This window comes from Cryptomeria japonica, chromosome 3 (assembly GCF_030272615.1).
Source record: "Cryptomeria japonica chromosome 3, Sugi_1.0, whole genome shotgun sequence".
Lineage (NCBI taxonomy): Eukaryota > Viridiplantae > Streptophyta > Pinopsida > Cupressales > Cupressaceae > Cryptomeria > Cryptomeria japonica.
In genome coordinates, this window is record NC_081407.1 from 980,655,639 (window position 1) to 980,680,342 (window position 24,704).

Here is a 24,704-nt window from a genome sequence, read left to right on the forward strand (position 1 = left end):
AGATTCAACCCCCTCGCGCAATGTCCCACACTTCGGGGTTGTTTCCATGCTTCACAAGGTTGCTGAGTTGATAGCTTAGCAAGGGTGCAAGCTTTTGTGATAACAGTTCCCAGGTGAATTCCAGATGGAAGAAAATCAGCGATACAAATTTGGGCACATTCAATTTGGCTGCCTTCAAGATCAGAATGTTCGGGACGACAAGACATAGTCTATCACCAACAACTGTCAAATTTGTCAAGAGTGGAATTGTTGCAGCAGCTGGTTTTCCTCCTGCTATTCAGTGTCCATATCTGATTTTGGAGTGTGCAAAGCATTATAATCCGGAGCGAAAGACAATTTCAACGTCAGATGGCAGGCTGCTGGCAACATTGACTTCGGAGTCAATTGGTGAAGCTTTCAGAATTCCTTCCCACCATTCCATGACGTACAGGACTAGCAGCGGGGCTAAAGCAGTATATGACGCAGGTCCTGCTAGGTGTGTTGACTTGATCAGTAAACAGTGGTTGCTGAAGCCTAGGCCACATGTCTCCAAAATGCCAAAGACTCTCACTATCTTTGAGTTCAAACATGAATATGTAGACCTGATAAAGATGCTGAGTAGAGTAATGGGATGTCCACATACTGTGAACTTTGAAACATGGATGTTCTTCTATATAGGCGAGATCATGAATGGAAACAGGCTAGTTGATTGGGCCAGATTGGTTAGTCATTACTTGCACAAACAACTGAAGAACTTAAAAGAAAGAAAGTCCTAGTCCTTCTCCGTGAGCTCCTACGTAATCTATATGCTTGTGCAAACGGGAGGATTTTATGGTCTGCCAGCAAGCGAAATCATGGGTTGCGAACCAGCACAACTGAAAGTACATGAGTGTTATCCCGAGCTGCATCTTCACAATGTTAGTTCTTATAGGCTGGCAAATGATACCTTCACTATGTACTTGACGCGACTTATGCAGAAACAATTGCACGTAAGGGTGTCGCTGCAAGCGAGGGCCTTGGTCCAAAAGTATGGAGCCACGTTTTTACAGTTTCCTTAATTCACCTACATCAGGACACAAGGATTTTCATTCCAGTCATACAAGTTGCCGAGGTATCCATTTGACAAGCTCATATTGCTGGAACTCATGAGGCAGTTAACAGCGTATGATCAATTACAGAAGAAGAAGCAGTCTATTGAATTCCCAGTTGTCCTAGGTGACTTCGTGGAAATGTGCCCAGGTTTGGAAGCAGTTGAGAGTGCAGCAGAGGAGTTGGCATTCTATCGCCTTCCATTTTATACATCCAAGGCTCAGTATGTTCCTTACCGTCAAATCAGGAAGGTTGCTGGTGTGAAATTCATACACAAATTTCACTTAGAAGATTATTGGGCAAGTGTCGAGGATGACCTTGAAGTCTGGAGGAAAATGTATTCCAGACTGCCCCTTGACACCATCAGGATAAGTGAAATTTACCAGGTGCCGGATCAAGTGAAAGATGATTTGGATTTAATGCAACTTGGATTTGAGAAAGTGAAAGATCAGTCCATTCAGTTGCCAGACTAGTCGGAGCTCGAAATTGATGATTTGAATGTCCTAGCTAGACCGGTGCTGAAATTCACTAAGCATTGGGTTGATCGGCAGATAAGGAGGTTGGCCGAAGGAAATGTTCATTTGACATATCAGCTAATGGGAAGTCTAGATTCCCATAGTGAAACAACAAAAGGATCTTCACAGGCCCAGGCAGAAGGGAAAGTCCGGATTGATAAAGGGAAAAGTGCCCCAAAGAGACCAAGAATGGAAAGGAAGAAAGATATCCAGTAGGAAGTTCCACAAGAAGTTCAACAAGAGGTGCGACAGGAAGAACCTCCGCAAAAGAGAGCAAGGGTAGAAAGGGTGCAGTCACCAGCAAGTTCTTCTAGTGTACATGAGGTAGAGATGTTTGCACATCCAGTAGATCCACCTCCAGAAAATATTCCAGCACCAGATATACTCAGCGTTAATGCTTCACACAGACCCAATCAACCAAGAAGTCAAAGACAAGAAAGTTCTCCACACCAAGAAGAGACTCGTCAGGATAGCTTCATGGAAGCCATCCTTGGCGAAATGGAAGAAGAATCACAGGAGCAGGAACACATGGAAACCCATAGTCACTCCATTCCCGCTCCAGATTGGTTGATAGGAAGGCTGAGGAAGGAACCAGAAAAGGAAATTGATCCAACTCGTCAATTAGAAGAGTTGTTGGAGAAGATGGATCAGCCAGCAAAAAGGAAAGCTCCCCGAAAATTTTCTAAAGTTGTGAGGGATGAGTCTGGATCCTGGACCTTGCACATTGCTGAGCCTGCAGTGGATAAGGACTGGAACAAAATCAGGCAGAAAGATTATGTTATCAGACAGGTTGATCTTGGTCTTGCTTCCATGGGACAAGTAATTGGAGACTTAGAAGAATCTTCCTTAGCCATGAAGGAAAAGATGCTGAAGTCAAAAGCGAAGTGTAAGAGGTTGAGGGAAGAAAATAGAGCTCTATGCGAGTACATCAGAAGTTTTAAAAGGCCACTCAGGGAGGCAGGTCCTTTATTCATTCCTCCTTCTCTTCCTAAGGAAGTTGTTATGATGGAGAGGTAATTAGAGCAATGGCACATAATTCCAAGGAATGGATAGAAGATGTTTACACTGAAGCAGGAAAATTCATCGAGGACTTGGCTCATCTTCATTCAAAGTTCGTAGCCCACTGAACAGATTGGAGACAGCGGAAGGATTGTGGGAAGATGTTCACGTATACTAGGACTTAACCATTCCGTGGCTCAGGGCTCTAACGAAGATTCCAAGGCAAATTCTAATTGATGGGCAAGTAATTCAGGTGAACGAGGTTTATGACTTTCCCCGGTGGTTTTGCGCTGTTTGCTTAGGAAAGAACACCTTTGATAAATTCAGCGTGGAGTCTTTAACTTTGAAGGACTCGATTAGAAAGGTGCAGGAGGAAATCATCAATGCAATTGAGGCACTGTTCGCAGGGAAGCTCAATGATGGTGGAGTAACAGTGAACTCTCTGAAATCTCAGTTACACGAGTTCTTCTTCGTAGGTTCATTCCCTAAGGAACATTTTGCAAATGTTTCTTCATTTTCCAGTATAATGAAGAAGAGACAGGAAATCATGATGGAATGGGAAAGCTTCTTTTCCAAGAGCGAGGAAGAATTTGCCTTGATGGAATTCGATATTGAAAATGTGCCAAGTGTCTCCATCGGAGAGTTGGAAGCCGTCGTCAGTAAATTCATTGCATATGCAATAAATGAATAGGATAATGGTTGTCCATTCTTCGACGAGAATCTTTTGGCTGAATAGTGGCGGCATATTTACTACTGGAATATTTTTGACTTAGTGGTGGTCCGGTCAATGCATGAGGAATCTTCTTGCATGCAGCCGCCTTATTAATGATTCTATGACAGATTCTCTACGCATGTGGCCGTCGCATGGGGAATGATGGGCATTTATTTCTTGCATGGGAATGTTTATTGTATTTTGGGCATGTTTGATGTAATGGGGTGCATTTAATGCACTAATGGACACCTTTTTTGGGCTTTTAGAATAATTGTATATGGGCTTAGTGGGCATTAATGGCCGATTCCCACCTTGTTGCATCTTGAGTGGGGAATCTTTAGGGTTTGCATGTAGTCAATGCCAGGAGCCTATATAAAGGGGTGATCCCCCTCATTTGTAAAGGAGGAGAGATTATTGTCTGAGATTGTTGCTAAGGATTGTTGAAGTAGCCAACTTAATACATTGTTCGACTTTGATGGTGTATTCTTGTTCTATTTTAGCAATCTTCATGGTCTTGCTCTCTTCATAGATTAGATTTGCCTTCACATTGTTAGAAGAATTGGATTTGATAGGATTACTTGTTGCAAAGTCCTAGCTCATACTTTTGGTGTGCAGTTGATTGTTGCATACTATGCAAAGTTAGCTTGAGCCTCTAATATGTGTGTATGCTTAACTTCGATTATCAGTGAAGATTGTTCGATTTGATGGTCCACATTGGTGATCTGAAAAACCTTTACACACCCTTTGAAGATTGCACCGCCTTCGTGTAGTTGTGCTCTGCTGGTAAAATGAAGTGTGGTTTGATTTTGCATGAGTGATCCCGTTTCTTGTTCGTAGGTTTAGATTAGACTCAGCATAGCTCTCTCTACCCTATTCTCATTTACTTTTAGCATATTTCGAAAATCCAAAAATCCAAAAAATAGGGCTTTCATTGCAAATCATTCACATAGAAATCCTTGAACTTGCACGAGTTTGTTATCCTCTTCAAGTGAATACGTAAGGTCCCTTGTGTTAACAGAAAACCCATCAATCAATTGAGTCACGTCCACGCATTGAAGGAACCTTGGAGCTAGTTGTTTGAACCTTTTGTGCAATCTTAGCATACGGACTAATTTTGATCAAGAGAGAGTAAGGTGACCATTGGTAACTTTATTCTGTGTTCGATGCTGTCATAAAAAACACGTCAAAACGTTCAACATTCAAGTATTCTACGTAAGGCCCCTTGGATTACCAACAATCACATCAACCAATTGAGTTTATCCACGAGTCAAGATCTGATAGTAGAAACCTTGGAGTTATCTCATTTGATCGCGAAGCATAGCATTTGGGAGACTTTATTCAAGAGAGGATAAGATACCTTGGTATTTTATTCTGTGTTCGATTGTGCTCAAACGCACATTAACAAGGAGGATGTCTTTTCTTCATTTAATATCCATCACTCGATTATAGGCGTTGGCATACGAAGATGGAGGCAAATTTTGATTTTCTTACATAGTGAAGGGATTAATCCTAAAACGAACCATCTTTTCATTAATTCATCTATCCGCCAATTCTCCAACTTCACCAACAGTTCTTTGAGCCTACAATTATAGGCTCTTACATTCTCATGCTTTCCTTGCTTATTATTATAAAGTTTTGGTACGATCTTGTTGTCATCCCGCAACAATTTAAATTCTACCTCGAATGCTTTCTTCAATGCATTGCATGAGGCTGTGAACTGTCCACCAAATTATGTGAACCAATCTATGGCTATGCCTCATAGCGTTGTTGGGAATGCCCTTAGCCAATAATCTTTGTCCTCCTAACCACTTGCTATCCATATAGTCTTGCACGTTTTACATTGCCGAACAGGATTTTTCAGACCCATTCCTTGTAAATTTTGGGAGTTTCTCTCTTTCTACACTTGGATTTGCTGGGGGAGTCACCATTCTCCGATGCCTGCCTTGCCTTGCACTATTGGCCATGTACGAGTCCTCTACCCGTCTTTCTTCAGCTTTCCTTAAACTTTGCTTATCTTTAAAATCGTTTTTGTACTCCCTTCGTTTGGTGATCTTGGGCTCAATTACTCCAATTCTTGGTTTAGTTGAAACGAATAGCTCTTTGATATGACGTTTGCTATTTTCAAATGTTTTAGTTAATTTGTTTCTGGGATCTTCTTCCTCCTCTTCGTGTGAGGTCGGCTATATGGACGGATTTCCCATTTGGTTGGCAAGGCCTTTGTATATTTCTTTTGAGAGTGGTAGGTGTTTGGCTATTGCCTCTTACTATCCCTTTGTATGTTCTTTTGGGAAGGTTTTCCTCGCCTCTTGACTATGGCTTGGTGGGCTTGGGCTTTTTGTCAGATATCTTTCAGTTTGTTCAGCAATTCTCCTTAGTCTCCTTTATTGTTCTCCTTGCTCTCTTATCCAAAGGGAACTTCTCACCCTTCCTTTTGTTGATTTATGACCGATTGGAATACATTTCCTATCTTTGTTAGGCTGCACAGGAATTAAATTCAAGTATTCTACGTAAGTGCCTTTTCCTCTCTTTGTACCTCTAGTATTTGTTTTTAGTATTGTTCTTGGTCACTCTTAGCTTGAAGGTCTTGTAGGATGATGAAATGGTGTGCAATGAGCCTTGGCAGTTTGTGCAAAAGATGATCAACCTCCTCGTTTACAATTAGGTTGTATTAGATGGCACTTGAAGGACCTCTCTCGTGAGAGCTTCCCTCTGAACATGTTCTTTTAACGAAATATCCTACAACTTCACCAAGTCTTGCTCAAGCTGGTCCTCCCTTTCTTTATTGGCTTGCACAAGTTTGTCTATGGCTGTCCCATTACATCACCATGATTCCTGTTGTTATATTTTGCCAGGGTTCAAAGAGGCAATGATGGCAAATGTTTACTCTCTAACTCTACTACATGAGTATCAGGAAGTAAACAAAATAACATAAAATAGTAATAATTTACAAGAATGTTTCTAGAAAGATACGTCGTTCCATTCATTCATTCATAAGGTATGCAATAGATATAGGAGTTCATACATGCAGTACCTAAGTATGTGTACAATGAGAAATCAATAGAATAGTCAACGGTGGTTGAGAACTCCAACCGTCGGTAACTACCGACAATAGTTTGTTGGGGATTAACTTTTTAATTAAAAGTAACTTATTTTATTATGTATCAACTACACAAACATATTGGGGGGCTGCAAAAAGGCAAAGCATGAGAAGTTGAAAGCTCATACTTGGGTGCTTGGGTCACATAGGACAAAGATGACTTCATGGGTGGCCTTGGAATGTGGAAAAACCCCTCAGGATTTGAAGATTCACACATGGGGTGCTTGGATTAGGTTGAATCATGACTTTTGGATTATGATTTTGGGAAACATTGGTATTTTTGTTTCTCTCTTGTCTGCATGTAGAGTGGTTGGTTTAGTGGTTAGTACTTTAAGTATGATTTTGGTGTTGTTGGAATGTTCCAGCATATATTGAATTCTCATTGTATTGTAATCACTTTTCTTGTTGATAATATAGTGAGTGGTGCTAATTTGTAATGTCCCCACCTTTTTAGCATCTCATTGGAGTTCTTAGCCTTTACATTCTCCGAAGGCTAAGTGGAGAAATAAGGAGAAATTGATTAAATTAATTTCTTATTAAGTCATTAAATAAAATAAAATTAAAAAAGGTGACTTTATATTTAATTAATTTAATTAAAAGTGACTTAAGTGATTTATTTAAATATTTTAATGTTATTATAAAGTTATAAAGTAACTTTATAATAATAAAGTCACTTTAATATTATAATGTGTGAATATGTCTTTAATCCCACATTGGCCAAGAAAGTGTTCGAGCTCTCATAAGAAAGAATAAGAAGGGACTTAAGAGCTCATTTTATATCATCCATCCAGAGAATTGATATTTGTTTGTTATGAACTTGGGAGAAGAAGCCAAGGGTTTCTGATTCAGTCAGCCATTGGAGAGCGACAATTCTTCAGTGTTGCAACCATTTGAGGTGGTGAAATATCCACTAAATTTGGCATTTCAGGAGAGCTTCATTCTGGAGTTCTATTTGGGCTTTTAAAAGAAGGGAAGACATCTAGGGTATGCAGATTTTCAAATATATATTAATTGCAGACCTACAGTTTCATTTGGCAGCCATTAAAAATCAGAATTGAAGCAATCATTTCAAAATACAATTGCTGCTACAGTACCCGCGCTACAGTAAACGCTACAATACCGCCGTACGGACTGCTACAGTGCCGCATGAACAGTACCACGTGAATAGTGCCGCCGTACGGATTGCTTCAGCACCGCATGAATAGTATTTTTTTCAAAAAAATTAAAATTTGCAGTTGGCAGATTTTTTTCAACTACTGGGACAGCAAAAATCAGGTTTTTATCTTACATTGTAATGAATTTGTTTTCCAGGCATATTGGCCATAAAACAGAACAAACATTCCCTTGATAGTTTCGTAAATTAATTCCAGCAGTAATATTATTGTTCCAGTATTATTTTAAGCATAGGAGTTTATTCCAGTATTGTTTCATTGCTCATTATTACCAAAAAAAAAAAAACACAAAAAATCTATAAACATTCAAAAACCAAAACAAATTCAAATCTATTGCATCCAAAAGAAACAGTTAGCAGAGGAGAGCCAAGTTGGGTTCTTACATAATTTTAGCTGATTTTTTTCTCAAAAGGGTTTCCTAGGGTATTGTTGTGACCATTTCACACATCGCCCCATCGCAAATGGGGACCCCCTCTTTTTGCTTGTTTTTCGCTCGTTTTCGCTTTCGTTTTTAGGGTTTTGTTAGTCGGTTAGTCGTCTGGATTTAGGGTCAAGCCTTAGGGTTTTAAATTTTGTCTTTTCAGGCCAAAATCCAGTCGTTTTTGAGAGCTTTTGAGCTTCCTTTTCTAGGATGCAAATTTTGAATGCAATGAATTCGCCAAAATGGTCTAATTTCCAATTGGAATGTTAATGCAGAGCTTAAATTTGCTAAGTATTGAAAGTGAAATGTGAATTTTTGTCCGATTGAATATTTTGACCAAATTTTGACTTTTTTGATTTTGATCCTGGGCATTGGAATTGATTTGTTTTCGCCTCGTGAAGTGTTAAAATGAGAAAAATCATGTTATTTTGGCCTGTAGGAGCAAAATCGCTCTTGTCCCTCAGTGAAGGACGGGAGCTCATTTTCAAATATCTCATCATCCCTGCAGAGTCCAGACAAATTTCAAGTTGGAAGTGATGGAGAACGGCGATATCTTTCCATTGAATATAAATTGAAGATTTTCATGAGCACAGAAATGCCTCCAGGAGGAAAATCGCTCCTGTCCCTCAGTGAAGGACCGGAGCTACAAATCAAATTTCGCCTTGTCCTTGCAAGATTTTGATGACTTAGCAATTTGAAAGGGTCCAAAGGAAGATGCTTTGCCAAATGAATATAATTTGAGATGCAAAAATGAAGGAGAATAACCCAGAATGCAAAGTTCGCTCCTGTCCCTCTCCAAGGGACCAGGGCGAGGTACCTTGTCGCTCTCGTCCCTCTCCCAGGGACCAGAGCGATTTCCTTCATTAGGCAAAATCCAGACAAAGGTCAAGGCAAGTTTACGTTCAAAAACAAGGAAAAACATGAGATAAATGCGTTGAATATAAATTGAAGATTTTTGGGACGTCCATAACAGTGCTAAATGCCTAGTTCGCTCCTGTCCCTCAGGAAGGGACCAGAGCGATTTTTGATATAATTGATTTTCTTGCAAAGTTACAAACAATGTCAAGGCATGAACGAATAGAGTGAAGAAGGACGAGTTCGTTGAATATAAACTCGGAACCTGGCAAGGTGAGATAAAGGCTACAAAAGGAGGATCGCTCCTGTCCCTCTCCAAGGGACCAGGGCGATACAATGGTGATGTTACTTCCTATGCAAGTTCAAGGTCGATCCAAGTCAAGACAAGGTGGCGAGGGACATTTCAAGGCGTCTTTAGCAAGCACAAACATTAAAAGGTCGTCACAATGATGAAATTCGCACCCTATAGCCTAGATCGCTCCTGTCCCTCAGGAAGGGACCAGGGCGATGTTGAATGCATTGGCCATTTCATGCAAAATTTACGTAAGGACAAGACTTCGCAATGTTTTAGAGGGTCCAAGGCATCGTATGAAGATAATTCGCAAGGGTTTTCAACGTCCAAACATCGCCAAACAATGAAAAAGCCTCACATCGCTCCTGTCCTTTGGACAAGGACCAAGGCGATACTATCAAAAGCACTCATTTTCCTTCAAGATCCAAGCTAGGCGAGGTTAGGTAAGGTGAAGGACGACGTTTGAAGGACATCACAACGAAGATCAAGGTTTTAAGTTGACAAGGTCAAGGAGAAAACATGGATCGCTCCTGTCCCTCTCCAAGGGACAAGGGCGATGATCCCTTTAATACGCCCAAAACTTCATGCGAACAAATGGAACGAACGTGGAAGACACGAACAAAGGATGTTATGCGCCAACAATAAAAGATCGAAGTTAAAAGATGCAAGATGGACGTGGAAACAAGAAGATCGCTCCTGTCCTTTGGACAAGGACCAGGGCGATGTACACTCAAAAGGCACTTAAACACACATGCAAGATGATCAAATGCGAAGAACCTATCAAGATGATCGATTTTTAACGTGGAGATGAAGGAGTTGGACGTAAGAAATGCAAAATCAGGACAAAAATGTTGAATCGCTCCTGTCCCTCTCCAAGGGACCAGAGCGATGAGGTACGTCCCTTCCTTTTTCATATTTTGGCGCCAAATAAACAAATTTTAATTTCCTTAAATGCTAAATCGATTAAAAAATTGAAAATCCATTTTTATTTAGCATTTAATATGGCGTTATCTTTTATTAATTATTTTTGCCTTTATTAAAAAATCGAAATTTGTAAACGCAAGGCATTAATAATTAATTAATTAATTAATATAAAATCGAATTTAGAGCGCTCAATTAAGCAAGTCGGCCTTGTTATTTTATTGCAAATCATTTAAAATCATTTTTTAAAAATGGTTTTATTTATCAAGTCGGCCTAGGGGATGAAAAGGTGTGAGCGCTATATATAAGGGGAGTGAAATGTTCATTTTCACATCATTATTTTTTTATCCTTTCACATGCGATCTTGAGGAGAAGGAAAGAAGTGCTATTTCAAACCAAAGGTGGCGCTAATATCATCAAGTGTGGAGTGCGAATTGCGTTGAAGACCAAAGGTGGTGCGAATTTCATTCATCCAAAGGGTGGCGCTTTATACATCAAGGGTGGTGCGAACTTGAAGATCTATTTGATGCGATTTGTCAAGGGCGAATTTGAAGATCCATTTAAGACAAGGCCAAAGGCGATACTTGAAGATCACATTGAAATCCAAAGGGGGCGAAGTCGATTTTGAGGAGACCACATTGAAGACTATTTTACTCCTCCAATTTTCCCTAGGCGATCTTTTGTTCTTTTTGCATTCTAGAGTTAGCTCTCTATCAAGGTATGGCGATTTTAATTATTATTGCTTTATTCATTCATCGTCGTATTTCAAATTTTGAAATTTTGAATTTTGAATTTTTCAGCTCAATCGTTGTTTTTTTTTTAGGAAATGATAACTCTAAAGACTTATCATGAGGTTTCCTAAAAACTTTATCTCTCTAATCAACGTTATTTATTGCAAAATCTAGTTCTTATAATGAAATGTTGTGTAGGTATGGCGACCCCAAAGGCGGGAGCATCCACCAGCCGCTCAGCTCTCATGAAAGAAGATCAGAAGACCGAAGAAGTGGAGACCAAGATCGTGTCTAAGTGGAGCAACATTGGAGATACAAACCTGGGGAACTTTAGCACGAAGAAGTTTCGAGAGGTCCCTTACATTGGCAAGCCATCACCTGTCGCCCGGAGAATAATAGAGAGTGGCATCATCAAGGCGGCCGGTTTTCCTCCAGTTGTTCAGTGCCACGAGTTGATGATCGAGTGTGCCCGTCACTACAATCCACAGTCCAGGACAATTGTGTCCAATGAAGGAAACACTTTGGCGTACCTTTCAGAGGAAGCCATAAGTGAGGCCTTCCATCTTCCAGAGCACAGGGACATGATATATAAGAGCATTGAAGGAGCCAGGTCAGTGTACGATGATGATCCAGATGCTTGCCTAAGCATAATCAACAAGAACTGGCTACTTAAGAGTCATCCCCGTCTGAGCAAAGTACCGAACACACCGCATCGGATTGATTTCCAGGAGGAGTACAGAGATTTGATTACCATGCTCAACAGAGTTACAGGAGCACCTCATGCCTTCTATTTTGAGAAATGGATGTTTTACTTCATCCAGGTGATTGTTCAAGGAAAGGGTACGATACATTGGGCTAGGATAATTAGCCATTGCTTAGACGTACAGTTGAGAAGACTCAGGGCTACTAAGTCCTTCCACATGAGTTCATACGTCATCTATGCCTTAATCAGGAGCGTTGAGTACGCAGGACTACCTCACAGAGGAGTGATTGGAAGAGGACCCGGCGAGGTCAGAGCTTGTGAATCCTATACCTACTTGCATCATCCACCAGGGAAGAACTACAAGTTAGTCAATGATACTTTCACGATGAACATCACAAGGACGTTGCAAGGAGGGATTCACAACAGATTATCTCAGGATGCCCAGGAGTTCATCAAGAGGTATGGTGCTTGGTTCATTCAGTTTCCCAAGTTCACTTACATTAGAGTGCATGGATGTCCTTTACCTCCATACATGTTGCCGAGGTACCCAACAGACAGAATTGTGTTACTTGAAGTAACAAGGCAGTTGGCAGCATATGTGAAGGCATTCAGACACAGACATCAGAATGGAGTCCAGGTACCTATTATTTTGGGTAATTCGGTTGAGGTATGTCCTAATGTCTTAGCCATGGATGACGCAGAGAAGGAGTTAGCCTTGTATTCTTTTTCATCTTTTGCTTGGAGGAATAGTTTTGATCCACATGGACATTTAGAGGAGACGGTCGGTAGAAGATTTAAACATGAGCACCAAATTGAAGATTTTATGATGAATCTCCTAGACGATCTTGAAGTGAAACGTAAGATACATTCTAGATTGCCTTTGGATTTCATCAGGAAATGTAGGATTTACAGAGTGGCCGACCAAGCTCAGGACAATGGCAGGCACATCCAGTCTTCATATGATAGAGAAAGCAAAACAATAAGTTTGAATTGGAATGAGCCCGAGGTCGTGGATTTAGATGATTTGATGGCACCAGTCTTGTCTTGTACTCGCAGATGGGTAGACGTTCAGCATCAGAAGTTGAGAGAACAAGGCATAGCTATGTCTTTTACTTTGGAAGAAAAACCAGCCGAAGGTGGAGCAAGTGTTAGTGAAGGCAATCCTAATCCTAGGAATTCAGGTGAAGGTAACCTTCGATGTGCCAGTGAGGGCAATCTCCATTCGAGAGGTTCGAAGAGAAAGGAAAGATCAGAAAAGAAAGAGTCTTCCAAGAAAAAGCAAGGTGCCAACAAAGATCAAGTACCGGGTACTTCTTCCAGACCAGAGGATAGAACAGTTCGAGTGGAAGAGTCCATGGAGTCGATGGTACAGAATGACAGACAGGAGGAAGGACAGGCACAGCATGTTTCGTCAGATGGATCTCTCCAAGACTATGATTTAGAAGAAGATAATGAAGTAACATCTCCTCCCAGACAAGAAGAAATAGTACATAAAGAAATTCAAGTTTAAGAGACAAGATCGAATATCCCAGATTGGTTGAAGGAAAGATTGACCAAGGTGATCGTAATTGAGGACGAGGACAATGCAATTGATTTAGAGAGCCTTGTTGGACGTTCACATGTGATAACAGAGAAGAAGAAGGTTACAAAGATGTCCAAGATGATTCGAGATGAGACTGGATCTAGAAAACTGCAGATAGCTACACCGGCAGCAGATAAATATGAGGGTGAGATCCTAGCAGAGGATTATGATGTACAGACTTTTGAGTTAGGACCATCCACAGTAGAGCAGACTTTAGATGATGCCACCGACACATTTGAGGCATTGAAGGACAAGTTTAGAGAAGAAGTGGAAAAGAATAGAAAGCTTGAGAGAGAGGTCGGTGCATGGAGGACATATTTCAGTCACATCAATGAACCTTTGGGACGTCAGGATCCAGTTAGATCACCAGTGCAGGCATTGCCCCTTCAATCGATCAATGAAGCAGAAAGATTCAGGAACCTGGTCCAGCGTACATGTAGTTGGATGGATAGATCTCACACAGTGGCCATAGAATTTGTTTCAAGGATGTCGAAGATCACCCATCAGGCTATCCAAGTTCTTGAGATAATCCACAGATTGATGGCAACAGTAGCTGCATTTGCCCATACCAAGGACGTTGTCATCCCTGTCTTGAAAGTAATAAGACATACATCCAGAAGAATTTTGACGCAGGAGAGGATCTTGGAGGGTGATTCTCACAGTTTGTTCCAGTGGTCAACCTTACTCCATATAAAGAATGTTCTCTTCGAGGACATCAGTGTTAGATGTGGTCAAGTTGAGGAGGTGATCAATCCGATCCAGGACAGAGTATTTGAGGTACTTCGTACCATTCTTGGCAGAAGGATCGAGGTCGAGACAGATGTGGATATACAAGAATTTGAGGATAGAATCAAGATCATCTTTCGCAAAGACGCAGATGTTACAGATGAACAGTATGATCAGATGTATGCCACCATGCTCCTGATTGATAGAACGAAGGAACTTGAACCTACTTGGGACGCAGCTCTTCTAGATGCATTCGATCAGGTCATCCACTTAGAAGAGAGTATCAAGAATCTTCCCGAGATTCCAATCACAGAAATCGAAGGAATCGTGACAAAATTCATTGCATATGCTAAGAAAGAGAATTGGAAAGGGAATAAGATTCTAGATGAAAGGTTGTTACAGATGACATGACATCTTATTTCTCATTGGTTGATACCTCCTAGATTTTTGTGCCAAATTTAATATTTGGCTATGTATTTAATATTGTTCAGTAAAAAGGAGGTCATTTGTAACAAACCCTAATTAGGGTTTAGGTGTCATGATCTTGTCCGTTGATTTACTTTCAATCTGGACCTTTCATTGTAACTGGGGATGCTATTTATACCCCCATTTTTCATTTCATTGGGTAATAGTTAATAGTCGAATAGTCAGATAAGAGTGAAATAGAGAGATTAGAGTTAGAAGCAATTCTTATTTTGTAGCAAGATTGAGTCTTGAAGAGAGAAATTCAAGCAATTGTTGTATATGATGATTTGGAAATCAATAAAATATTGAAGTTATGGTGTTTTGTTGCAAATTTCTTAAGTTATCTTCATGGTTGTTGGATGTACTTGAATCACGCTCAATCAAAGTAGTTTGTTAATTTGAAAGACTAAGTGTGAGATTTGATATTTGGTGGGATTCGCAATCCAAACCACTAGCTTCTTGCTGATTGTAGGAACGCCTTGCGTGGTCGACTGGAGAACATTTTGAGTCCCTAACCTTCAAGCATTTTCGTATCTAGGATATGTACCTTCGTAGTAGTGTCCTTGGTCTTTGATGCATTGAACATCATTATTACCTTAGAAGATCGCACTAATTTCAATTAAGTTGTTATCTTATGGCAAAATTGAAGTTGGTTGAGTCTTGCCAAATCTCATTCATGCTAAGTCGTTCATAGGGTTAGGCTAGATTAGACTTCCTTAAACTCTGTCCTTTTGCTATTTTTTGAAAGCTCTTTTTAGTTTAGTAGAATCTTCGAGCCTTTGGAATCCGTAAGACGCCTTGGAGGAAACAGCAAATCACATCATACCATTAAAAAGCTTGTCCACACGTGGAGACCCCACTAAAAGAACCTTGGAGTCCATCTAACTGATCCTTTTTGCAGATCTTCAGCAGTTAGAGACTATTTTCTCAAGAGAGGATAAGATACCTATTGGTATTTTATTCTGTGTATGATTGTGTATAAAATACACGTCAACAGGTATATATGGTGTTGTGTACGAATTCTTTGTCATATTGCTGATTTGTTTTTGATTTTATAACTTGATTAAAATTATCAGGTTTTTCCTAACACAAATTTCATAGTTTGATTAGATTTTAGTGTTATGGGTTTCTCTATTGTACCCACGATCAAGGAAAGGATTGAAGCCAATACTTTGGTCCTTGTGCATTTGATCCACTACAATTGATGGGTTGCAATCGGTATTGATTTCTTGTGGCCAATATTCTTCCTCCACAAATATTTTGTCCAACAAAGGTGTAGACTGTAGAGTAATGGCACAAGAGTTTTACATGAAAATTTGGATAAAGACAACAAAATAAGTTTTAATATTGAGCATAAATGTGTAACCTCCAACCTTTTTATTGACGGTATACAAGTTGTTGGTGTTGGAAATAAGCCACACCCGGACCGACGATGGACTGGTCCAAGAGGGGCCAATAGCTCAGTGGTAGAGCACTCCAGCAGCATATGGAAGGTCCTAGGTTCGAGTCCTAGCTGGTCCATGTCTCGACATGGCATCAAAGCCAGGTCCAGGCTAGGAGCCCCAAGCACACGAGAGGTGTGGCTTAAGGGGGGGTGCTGGTGTTGGAAATAAGCCACACCCAGACCGACAATGGACTGGTCCAAGAGGGGCCAGTAGCTCAGTGGTAGAGCACTCCAGCAGCGTATGGAAGGTCCTAGGTTTGAGTCCTAGCTGGTCCATGTCTCAACACAAGTCGTACTGAAGAGGTCAGATCTTGTAGTATGATCCTTCACATGCTTTTTCACAACCTTGAACTAGCATGGCACTTGAGGATGATTATGGTGCTGCATGTACTTAGTATTGACCTTTGTAGAATGGTTTGCACTTCTTGTTGTATATGTTGGATTGCTTAATGAATCTGTTTACATTATCAACTTTCTTTTGAGCTGAAGGAGTTGTTGTTGGTGGTGGCATAGGATAAGCTGTATCAATGAGTGTCGATGCTTGGAAACCCAAACAAACCTTACAAGGACTATATTCTGTAGAGTTGTGAAGAGCTTTATTGCAGCTGTGTTGAGCGATATCTACACTTTCATTCTATGTTCAACACTTCGTGTGGTTGTACATTTTAAGAAGTTGCACAATTGTCTTTGTCACCATTTTTGTTAGTCATGGAATGCAGTAAACTTGGTCATCTTTGTTTCTACAATTGACCAAAGTGCTTTCCAGAATTTTCTCAATAATTTGGTATGTCTATCAGATATGATGGTGGAAACTAGTCCAAAATGAATCCATAGATTCTAAAGGAGCAAATGAGTTGTTTCTCGATTTGAGATAGCCTTTTTACATGGCAAGATAATTGCCATCTTTGAAAATCAATCAGCTACTATATCACAATCATTACTGTACTTGGGAGTAGATAAACTTGAATGGAAGTCCATGGAAAGTAATTTATAAGGTCAGTTCATAACTGAAAAAGGAGTATATATTCCTCACTTCTTGTTTGTTGGATTAGCTATGACAGAGTACAAGATTTCAAGTATTTTGTAAAATTTGACCTAAGATGTGGCTAATTAAACATTTCTTCAATACTGCAAGGGCCTTTTCAAGCTCCCATATCAGGTTTTGACATTCTGCTTTTGTGGTGCAAACGAGTGTCCCAAGTGATACAAGAGTCCATCTTGCAAATAGTAATTTAAAATTGAGTTTATGCACTACCTTGTACATTTTTTGCAAAGTTTGGAGTCATCAGTACAATTCTGGCAAAGTGTTGATTTCATTTCCACATGCATCATGTCGAAGAGAAGAATTTGATTTAGGGTCTGACTCAAAATATTGCTTCTAGATTGATACTTGCCTTCTTATGCATGTTCAAGTGAAACTGCTGAAGGTACAAAAACCATTTCTAATTTCTCTTTTATTTTGACTTGATTTGGATCTGGAGAAACTGCAATGTTATGTGATCTGTATGGATGGTCTCCTTTCCCAATATATGGTGCTCCTAACACTTAAATGCTCGAACAATTTCATAAAGGTCTTGGTCATATGCACAATATCTTCTTGGTGTGATAAGGAATTGGGCGCCCAAATTGAGTGAGGACTTCTCCACGTTCATATTCAAATGCATTAATCTTTATCTCATTAGTTGTTGAAGGTCGGGTAACAGAAAAACTACCACTAAATGTAGTCTACATTTCAATTCCTTGAATGCTTTTCTGTGGTGTGCTTGTCCAACTGAAAACTAACTTATGCCATGTTTGGTGACTTGATTCAATAAGTTGTGACAGAATCCAAGTACAAACTTCTATCAAAGTTTTCCAAAACTACGAAGTTCTTTGAGGTTTTTTGATGTAGACCATTCTTGAATGATTTGCATCTTGAACAGATTCAGGTGAACTCGATGGGCATCAACAAGGCATCCAAGGTTTTATAACTCCATGGTGAAAGAACAATTCTCTAGATTTGCATACAACTTTTGTTGTCGCAAAATGTTGTCCAATGTGATTCAGGTGTTCATCCTTCATTTCTTGAGCATAATGATGATGTTCTTGACTGATTCTTTCAGCTGTCACTCTCACAAGGGAGATTCATCCAGTCTTGAGTGATTTTGTCCAACTATTCGAATTCTATGGTGCAACCTTTCTTGAAATATATTCAAGGAAAACTTTCCCATTGATATGGACAAAGATTCTATATTTCTCTAGATTAGCAACAATGAAAAGTTTCACCTCTCCTTCATCTGATGTGATCATCGACTAGATAATTATAAGGGAGGTCTGTGATCTCTCTTCAAACACCATTAATTTGCAGATTCGTATGGAAGAACTAGAAATGTAGAGTGTGCAAACTGTTCTTCTCATCATTTTGCATGGCCTTCATTTGAGAGAGTTCAAGCTACTTGATCTTACTTCCACAGGGAAAATCATAGGCACGTGGAAGTCTTATGCAAGTGGGCCATCACCCTTAGGAAGGATTGAAGATATTGTTGAGTTCAATGATGAATGAAATGTTGATCATGTTCTTTTGTGTTTATAAAAGTTAGTTATGTAGGTAGTTGTAAGTTGGTTGTAACTTATAACTAACCAGGAGGCATAAAAAGGGAACCCTTACATTGTAAATGATCTTTTTCTCGATCGATAAAATGGAAAGCTTTTGAGAGCTTCCAAGCTTGTAATGAAACAACTATTTTATTTTTCCAAATAGTTGAGACATATTAGAAGGTTTTAATGCCGTAAGAGAAACCTATCCATTTTGAAATCTACTCTTGTAGATTTTTTGGTATATTTCTATAAGGTTCCATTACACGTTGGTTGGTGAAAGATGTTTACTTCCATTGAGTTCTCTACATTATTCTGAGCGGATGTGTGACATTTGACAGCATAGTTCTAAAAGGAGAATCTCTGATGTTTCTCTGCATAGTGTTGTTTTCTTGTAAAGATTGCATGTTAGTGAATGACTTACGTATTAGCAAATCTTTGTATGTATGTACGCATTTTTGTAAATATCACCATTTGTGAGTTTTGCATTAGTTTTAAATCAAGGGAAACTTGTCCAAAAAATAGAGGGACTTAGTCCCACTTGCTGCCTCTAACCAATTTGTGCAGGCAAATTTTAGGTGTTATAGTTTGCGGTGCTCACCATGGGGCATGAAGTCAGGGTTTTTAAGGAACCCCACATACACATGAGGCCAAGTTTAAGATCACTTGAGGCAATGCATCTGTGCTACAACCTGACTGAGTTAGAGTTCTGCTAGAGTAGACCTTGAATAAGCCTGCAATCTTATTCAGTGTTTCTGAAACTATTTACAGAATGTTTAATTGAAGATAGGCCTGTGTTTAGCGTTCTCAATTTTATCTTTTGATTGTATTTAGAAAATGTTATACTTTTCAAGAGGTACAGACTGTTTAATTGAAGATAGGCCTGTGTTGAGTGTTCCCAATTTTATCTTTTGATTGTATTTAGAAAATGTTATACTTTTCAAGAGGTACAGACTGTTTAATTGAAGATAGGCCTGTGTTGAGTGTTCCCAATTTTATCTTTTGATTGTATTTAGAAAATGTTATATCTTTCAAGAGATTTTTTTTTCTTGTTAACAGAATTTTCTTAAACAGTTGCTGCAAATTCATTATATGAGCTTTAGTTTTTAAGCTTTGAAAGGTTTATTCTCATTTCTGTTCTACACATGCTTAAAGGATATAATATTTTTGTATATCCTTTTGCAGAGATTATCACAGACAGGTGTAACAGCAAGTGCTTCTATATACAACACTTTAATTCAGACTCTATGTTCTTGTGGTGAAATTAAATTGGCACAAAAATTCTGTGCGGAGATGATTAGTAAAGGATATCATCCTGATGGTAAGACTTGCCATCTAATGTGGGAGTACCTTCCAAAGCAGTTTATTCAAAATCAAAGTAAAAAAGGAGACTCTATCAGTTGAAGTTGGAGATATAGTCATCAGTTACGGCTGCCACATAAGTCAACCAAAGTTGACTTTTTAGACTTCACCTTGCAATTTGAGTATAATCAATTGGTGCTGTCGTTCATCTCATGTTCAACAGTTCTCTCTTTGCTAGATATGGTGTGTTAATGCCACACTTCCAAGATAGTTGAATAGCAAGACTGATTCAAGGTTAGCATTTAGAAAACAGGATATACCAGTCATGGAGGAGCTACGCACTTCGAAGGTTTTGACTCTGATTTAAACTCTCATCCATTCTTGAAAGGTCTATGAACTAGCCTTAGTTTGAGGTGGGTAAAAAATATTTTGAAGGTAGTAGATGTTCTGATTGATTTTCTGTCCTCTACGGTAAAGTTAGCTCTTTAAAGCAAGGTATATATAGTCTTTGTCTGCTTAACAATTTGCAGCTCCAATGTTGAATATGCTAAGCTCAAGTCTGCAGGTTTTACATCAAATCAATTTTCATGGCATCAAGGAAATTGACTGCATTAGATTTCTGATGAGATGATGATGACAAAGTCTAGGAATCTGCTTACAGTAAACATCCATTGCTATGCATAGGTCCAGTGGCTTGATAGACAACCCATTTTGAATCCGTTGTGCCAAAGCAAATTCTTGCTATTAAAAATGCTTCTGCAAAACCTGTGAAAGTATTTTTGCATTGATGTTTTGGATATTCTATGTGCTAGATCGATCAGTGTAATCTGTAACATTGATTTATAAGCACTTTATCTCAGGCTTTTCTACAGGTATCTTTCAATTAACATATTGTGGAAGCTTATAAACTCTAGAGTTATGTTTGTCGTTGTTACCCAGATTTATAAAAATAAAATAAAATAATGCAAAGCATCTATCACGATGCAGAGTGATCAACCTTTATGGTCATATTTGATCTATGTTTCTAGGAACTAGTGACAATGGTGAGATGAAATTACCCGTCCTTAATTTGTGAGACATCTCAAAGCTTTGTTGATTGACAGGGCCATGTACAAGTGCAGTTAAATTATTCAGTTTGAAGAGGATATTCTTGATCAAAATTTGGGTTCTCCTTTCTATAGGTTTTGTCTCAATTTATAGATTAGTTTGCATTTTTTAACTTCTTACACTGCAATATATGGTTATTTACAACTCTTTGTATCAATATTCCATACTTTCATCATTTTGCAGAGGTGTGGTGATATTTCAGTTCTATTTACAACTAAATTATGTGTTTCTTGTTAGTGATAAATGTTTGTATAATAAAGAGCCCATCATGAAGTTGCAGACTTTAAGGATCAACCAAGAAAGATTCCAACCATAAGAGAATGTCCAAACATGAAATTGATATGATGAAATGTACAAATGAGCCTTGCTTATATAGGCAAGGTGATGAGGTAGGATTACAACCACCTTGTTACAAACATTAAATGCATGATACATTATGAAGCAAATATTAAATAATGGGCTGACTCATATCTTCTAGAATGCCACCTAGGATAACTAACATGAACACTATCAAAGAACTAGTTACATGTGACAACTAACTTAAAGGCAAGCTAGACCAAGTAAACTTAACATGCGAATAGGTTCTAACTATGAACTAGTTAGGATATAACCACATTCACACTAACACCCCCCTTTAAGTGCAACTTAGGGAGTGAAATTATTATGCAAATGATGCAAGACTAATATGAGAATGCAGTATGGGTCCCAAGAACTAGGCCATGTTAGGTACTGTTGATGTGTCTTTTGTACACGACCAAACACAGAATAAAATACCTAAAGGTACCTTATCCTCTCTTGAATAAAGCTTCGCTGAATGTTGAAGATCTCGTAGAAGGATCAATCAGAGTAGCTCCAAGGTTCTGATTGTAGTTCTCTACGTGTGGATAAGCTCTTGCGGTATGATGTGATTTTGCTGGAATCACAAGGGGACTTACATTTGATGACTTGAACGTTTGATTTGATTTGGATATTACTGGAACGTGGGATTTCATTGGTCCTTGGTTTTTAAAAAAATGAATAAAAGGACAAGGGTTGGAGAGGATCTAATCCTAAAACTAAGAATGTAAGAGCAATGAATGACCTTTGATGAAACTCCAACTAGGTCTTGCTTTGACATGCTATGAACATCTCCGCAAGGCTAGTGCGATCTTCTAAGGATATCTTTATGATGTTCAAATCACCGCTACAAGCATAGACACCATCAAGTTGATGCATATCAATGAAGAAGCGATAATTGAAGTTAAGCTTAAGCCGAATGATTCTAGTTGACTACGCAAGACAAGTTTGTAATCAACAAACCACTGGTAGTATGGATATACGAATTTCACTGTTGATCATACAAATTTCTTCCATTCACCTAATAACATGAAATCAAATTTGAGAAGTATAGAGACCATGCAAATTGTTGAATCGACCCATAGAATTCACCATTTCTTCAATGAAGTTTACAAGTCTTTTGCAACAATATCTTGGCAACAATCTTTGCCTTCTCTTTCTACTCTACTCTAACTATTTCCTACTTTGACTATTCACTGATTGCTAACTATTAACTATTCACTATTAACCTTTACAAATGAGGAGCCAAGGCTTTATATAGAGAACCCTTTACAAACAGACAGCTTTGATTGACTTAGAATTGATGGCTAGGATTAAAGAATGGAAACCCTAATTAGGGTTTGTTATAACAAACTTCCTTAGCCAATGAGAAAATTACATTCTAGGGGTGAGGACCAATAGAAAGCAGGGGTAGGTACACTGAAGTTTGTGTCGTCCCCGATGAGTCAGGTACATTGAATCTGGACATGCTGAGGTGGACCAATCCGACTGGAGGAAAAGTGATTGGGATGCCACCTTGCCTAATGCTTGTGACTCGGTTGATCCTCCTTTGTCTTTGATATGATGAATGGTGTACTTCCTTTGCTTGACCAGGCTTCCTTATTGTCAAGTCTTCCTTCTCCAGTAGCATATCTCGCCCTGAAGTGTTGGCAAAGCCTTTCTTTGTCATCTTGTGGTAGAATGAGGTCTTGAGGCTAACTTGAACTCCTTGAGCACCCCTAGTCTTCCAATGCTTCAAAGCACCTTGAGTCCTCCCTTTTTGCATGTGGAACGTCCTTGATGATGATGGACAGGAAGAGGTCGTCCTTGCCCCGACCTAGTCTTCTTCCATCTGCAAAACCAACCAAAAGGTGATTAAGGACACATAATGAATTCATTATAACATAGCATTTCCTACCTTAAATCATCAACAAGAAGACATTAAAATGAAGTTTCCTCAAGATTCTCCCCAGGGACAGGCCCTATAAGAATTTCACTCTGGACCCTTTGGAAGGGTCAAGAGCAAAATTTGCATTCCTGGCCTAAATTCTTCTCACTTTGTGACCATGCTTGCTTAGATGCATGCCTAAGGATCTCTTTAATCTCAACCAATACCAAGTTTGAGGTAAAATTGGAGCAAGATGGAGTCTTTAAGGATTTCGCTCTGGACCCTCTGGAAGGGTCAGGAGCGAAATTCTTGTTTAGGCTCAAGTTCTATCACTTCTCCACTCCAAAATGTCTTCCAAGGCAAGCATACACTAGTCTTCTCTCCACCAAGGCCTGGGAATCCATCTCTTGACCTTCAACATGAGCAAATTAGGTGAAATTGAGAATTTCACTTTGGACCCTTTGGAAGGGTCAGGAGCGAAATTCTTGACTTGCTTGTTTTCCTTCACCTAAGTCTACTCTTTTCACTTTTCATACCTGGACTTCCATTTTTGAATCCCTCTCTCAACATGAAAAAACTTGCTTGACCCTCAAAATGGGTAGAAAGGAGAATTTCACTAAGAATCATGGCCAGGGATAGGACCTATTTAGGATTTCGCCCTGGACCCTTTGGAAGGTTCAGGAGCGAAATCCTTGTCCTAGCTCAAAATCTTCATTTTTGGTGGCCAAAATCCATCCAAGGGCAATCCTAGGGGCATCTCCCAACTTCTCTCACCTTGGTCTAGGCTTGGCTTGGCACAAATTTTGGAAGATAGAATAGGTTTTAGGATTTTTCGCTCTAGACCCTTTGGAAGGGTCAGGAGCGAAATCCTTTCTCTTGAGCTTATTCCTTCATTCTTCTATTTCAATTCACCTCAAAGGCCAAGAAAACGTTACTCCATTCCTATCTTGGCCATAAGAACCAAACGTTTGATTTGTTTTGAAGGGGAAATAGGTGATCTTAGGAATTTCGCTCTGGACCCTTTGGAAGGGTCAGGAGCGAAATCCTAGTTTTTGCTTAATTCCTTAATATTTGTTGATTATTAGCAACCCAAAGTTATGCCCAAGGACATCTCCAATCCTAATTCACCTTGACCCACACTAGACTTGGCACAAAATTGAGAGAAAAGAGTGGTTTTGTGAAATTTCGCTCTGGACCCTTTGGAAGGGTCAGGAGCGAAATTCCAACTCTAGGCTTGACTCTTCATCTTTTCAACTCCATTCTTCTTTGGAAGGAAAAAATACATCACTCTTTACCCAAGGAACAAGGTTTGTAGCCTAAGCAAGGGAGCAAATGAGGTTTATAAATAATTTCGTTCTGGACCCTTTAGAAGGGTCAGAAGTGAAATTCATCCTTTAGGCAAAATCTTCATGTTTCAATGCTTTCAACCACTATCAAGGCAAGAACATATCAATCCACCTTCCAACATGCCTTAGAAACCAACACTTGGCCAAAACTAGGAAGGAAATGAGAGCTATGGGGATTTTCGCTCTGGACCCTTTGGAAGGGTCAGGAGCGAAATCCTTATTCTTGGTTAATTTTCCACTTCATTCATCCAATTCTTCCTCAAATGTGATCAATTCAACTTCCTTCCACCCTAATCAAGGCAATCCACCATCAAACTAGCTCCAGACAAGGCCAACCTAGGGCTTAAGGCAAAAAAGAAGGTCAAATGGAGGATTTCGCTCTAGACCCTTTGGAAGGGTCAGGAGCGAAATTCTCCTTCCAGGTTGATTTCCATCATTTTATTGCTTCAAACCTTCTCTCCAAGGCAAA

At 39.3% G+C, this 24,704-nt stretch overlaps 1 protein-coding gene across 2 annotated transcripts in view; it reads left to right on the forward strand.

The window, feature by feature from the left end:
• Positions 1-20,575, forward strand: part of LOC131076210 (pentatricopeptide repeat-containing protein At3g29290) — a 64,452-nt gene extending 43,877 nt beyond the window's left edge. Inside the window, exon 2 of one of the 2 annotated variants that reach the window (XM_058013272.2) lies at positions 17,626-17,983. In XM_058013272.2, coding sequence (XP_057869255.1) covers positions 17,626-17,673 — 48 coding nt within the window. In that variant the 3' untranslated portion in view covers positions 17,674-17,983. Of the gene's footprint in view, positions 1-17,625; positions 17,984-19,462 lie in introns of those variants that run through there. The other variant, XM_058013271.2, reaches the window with a different exon arrangement.
• The last annotated feature ends 4,129 nt before the right edge of the window (positions 20,576-24,704 follow it).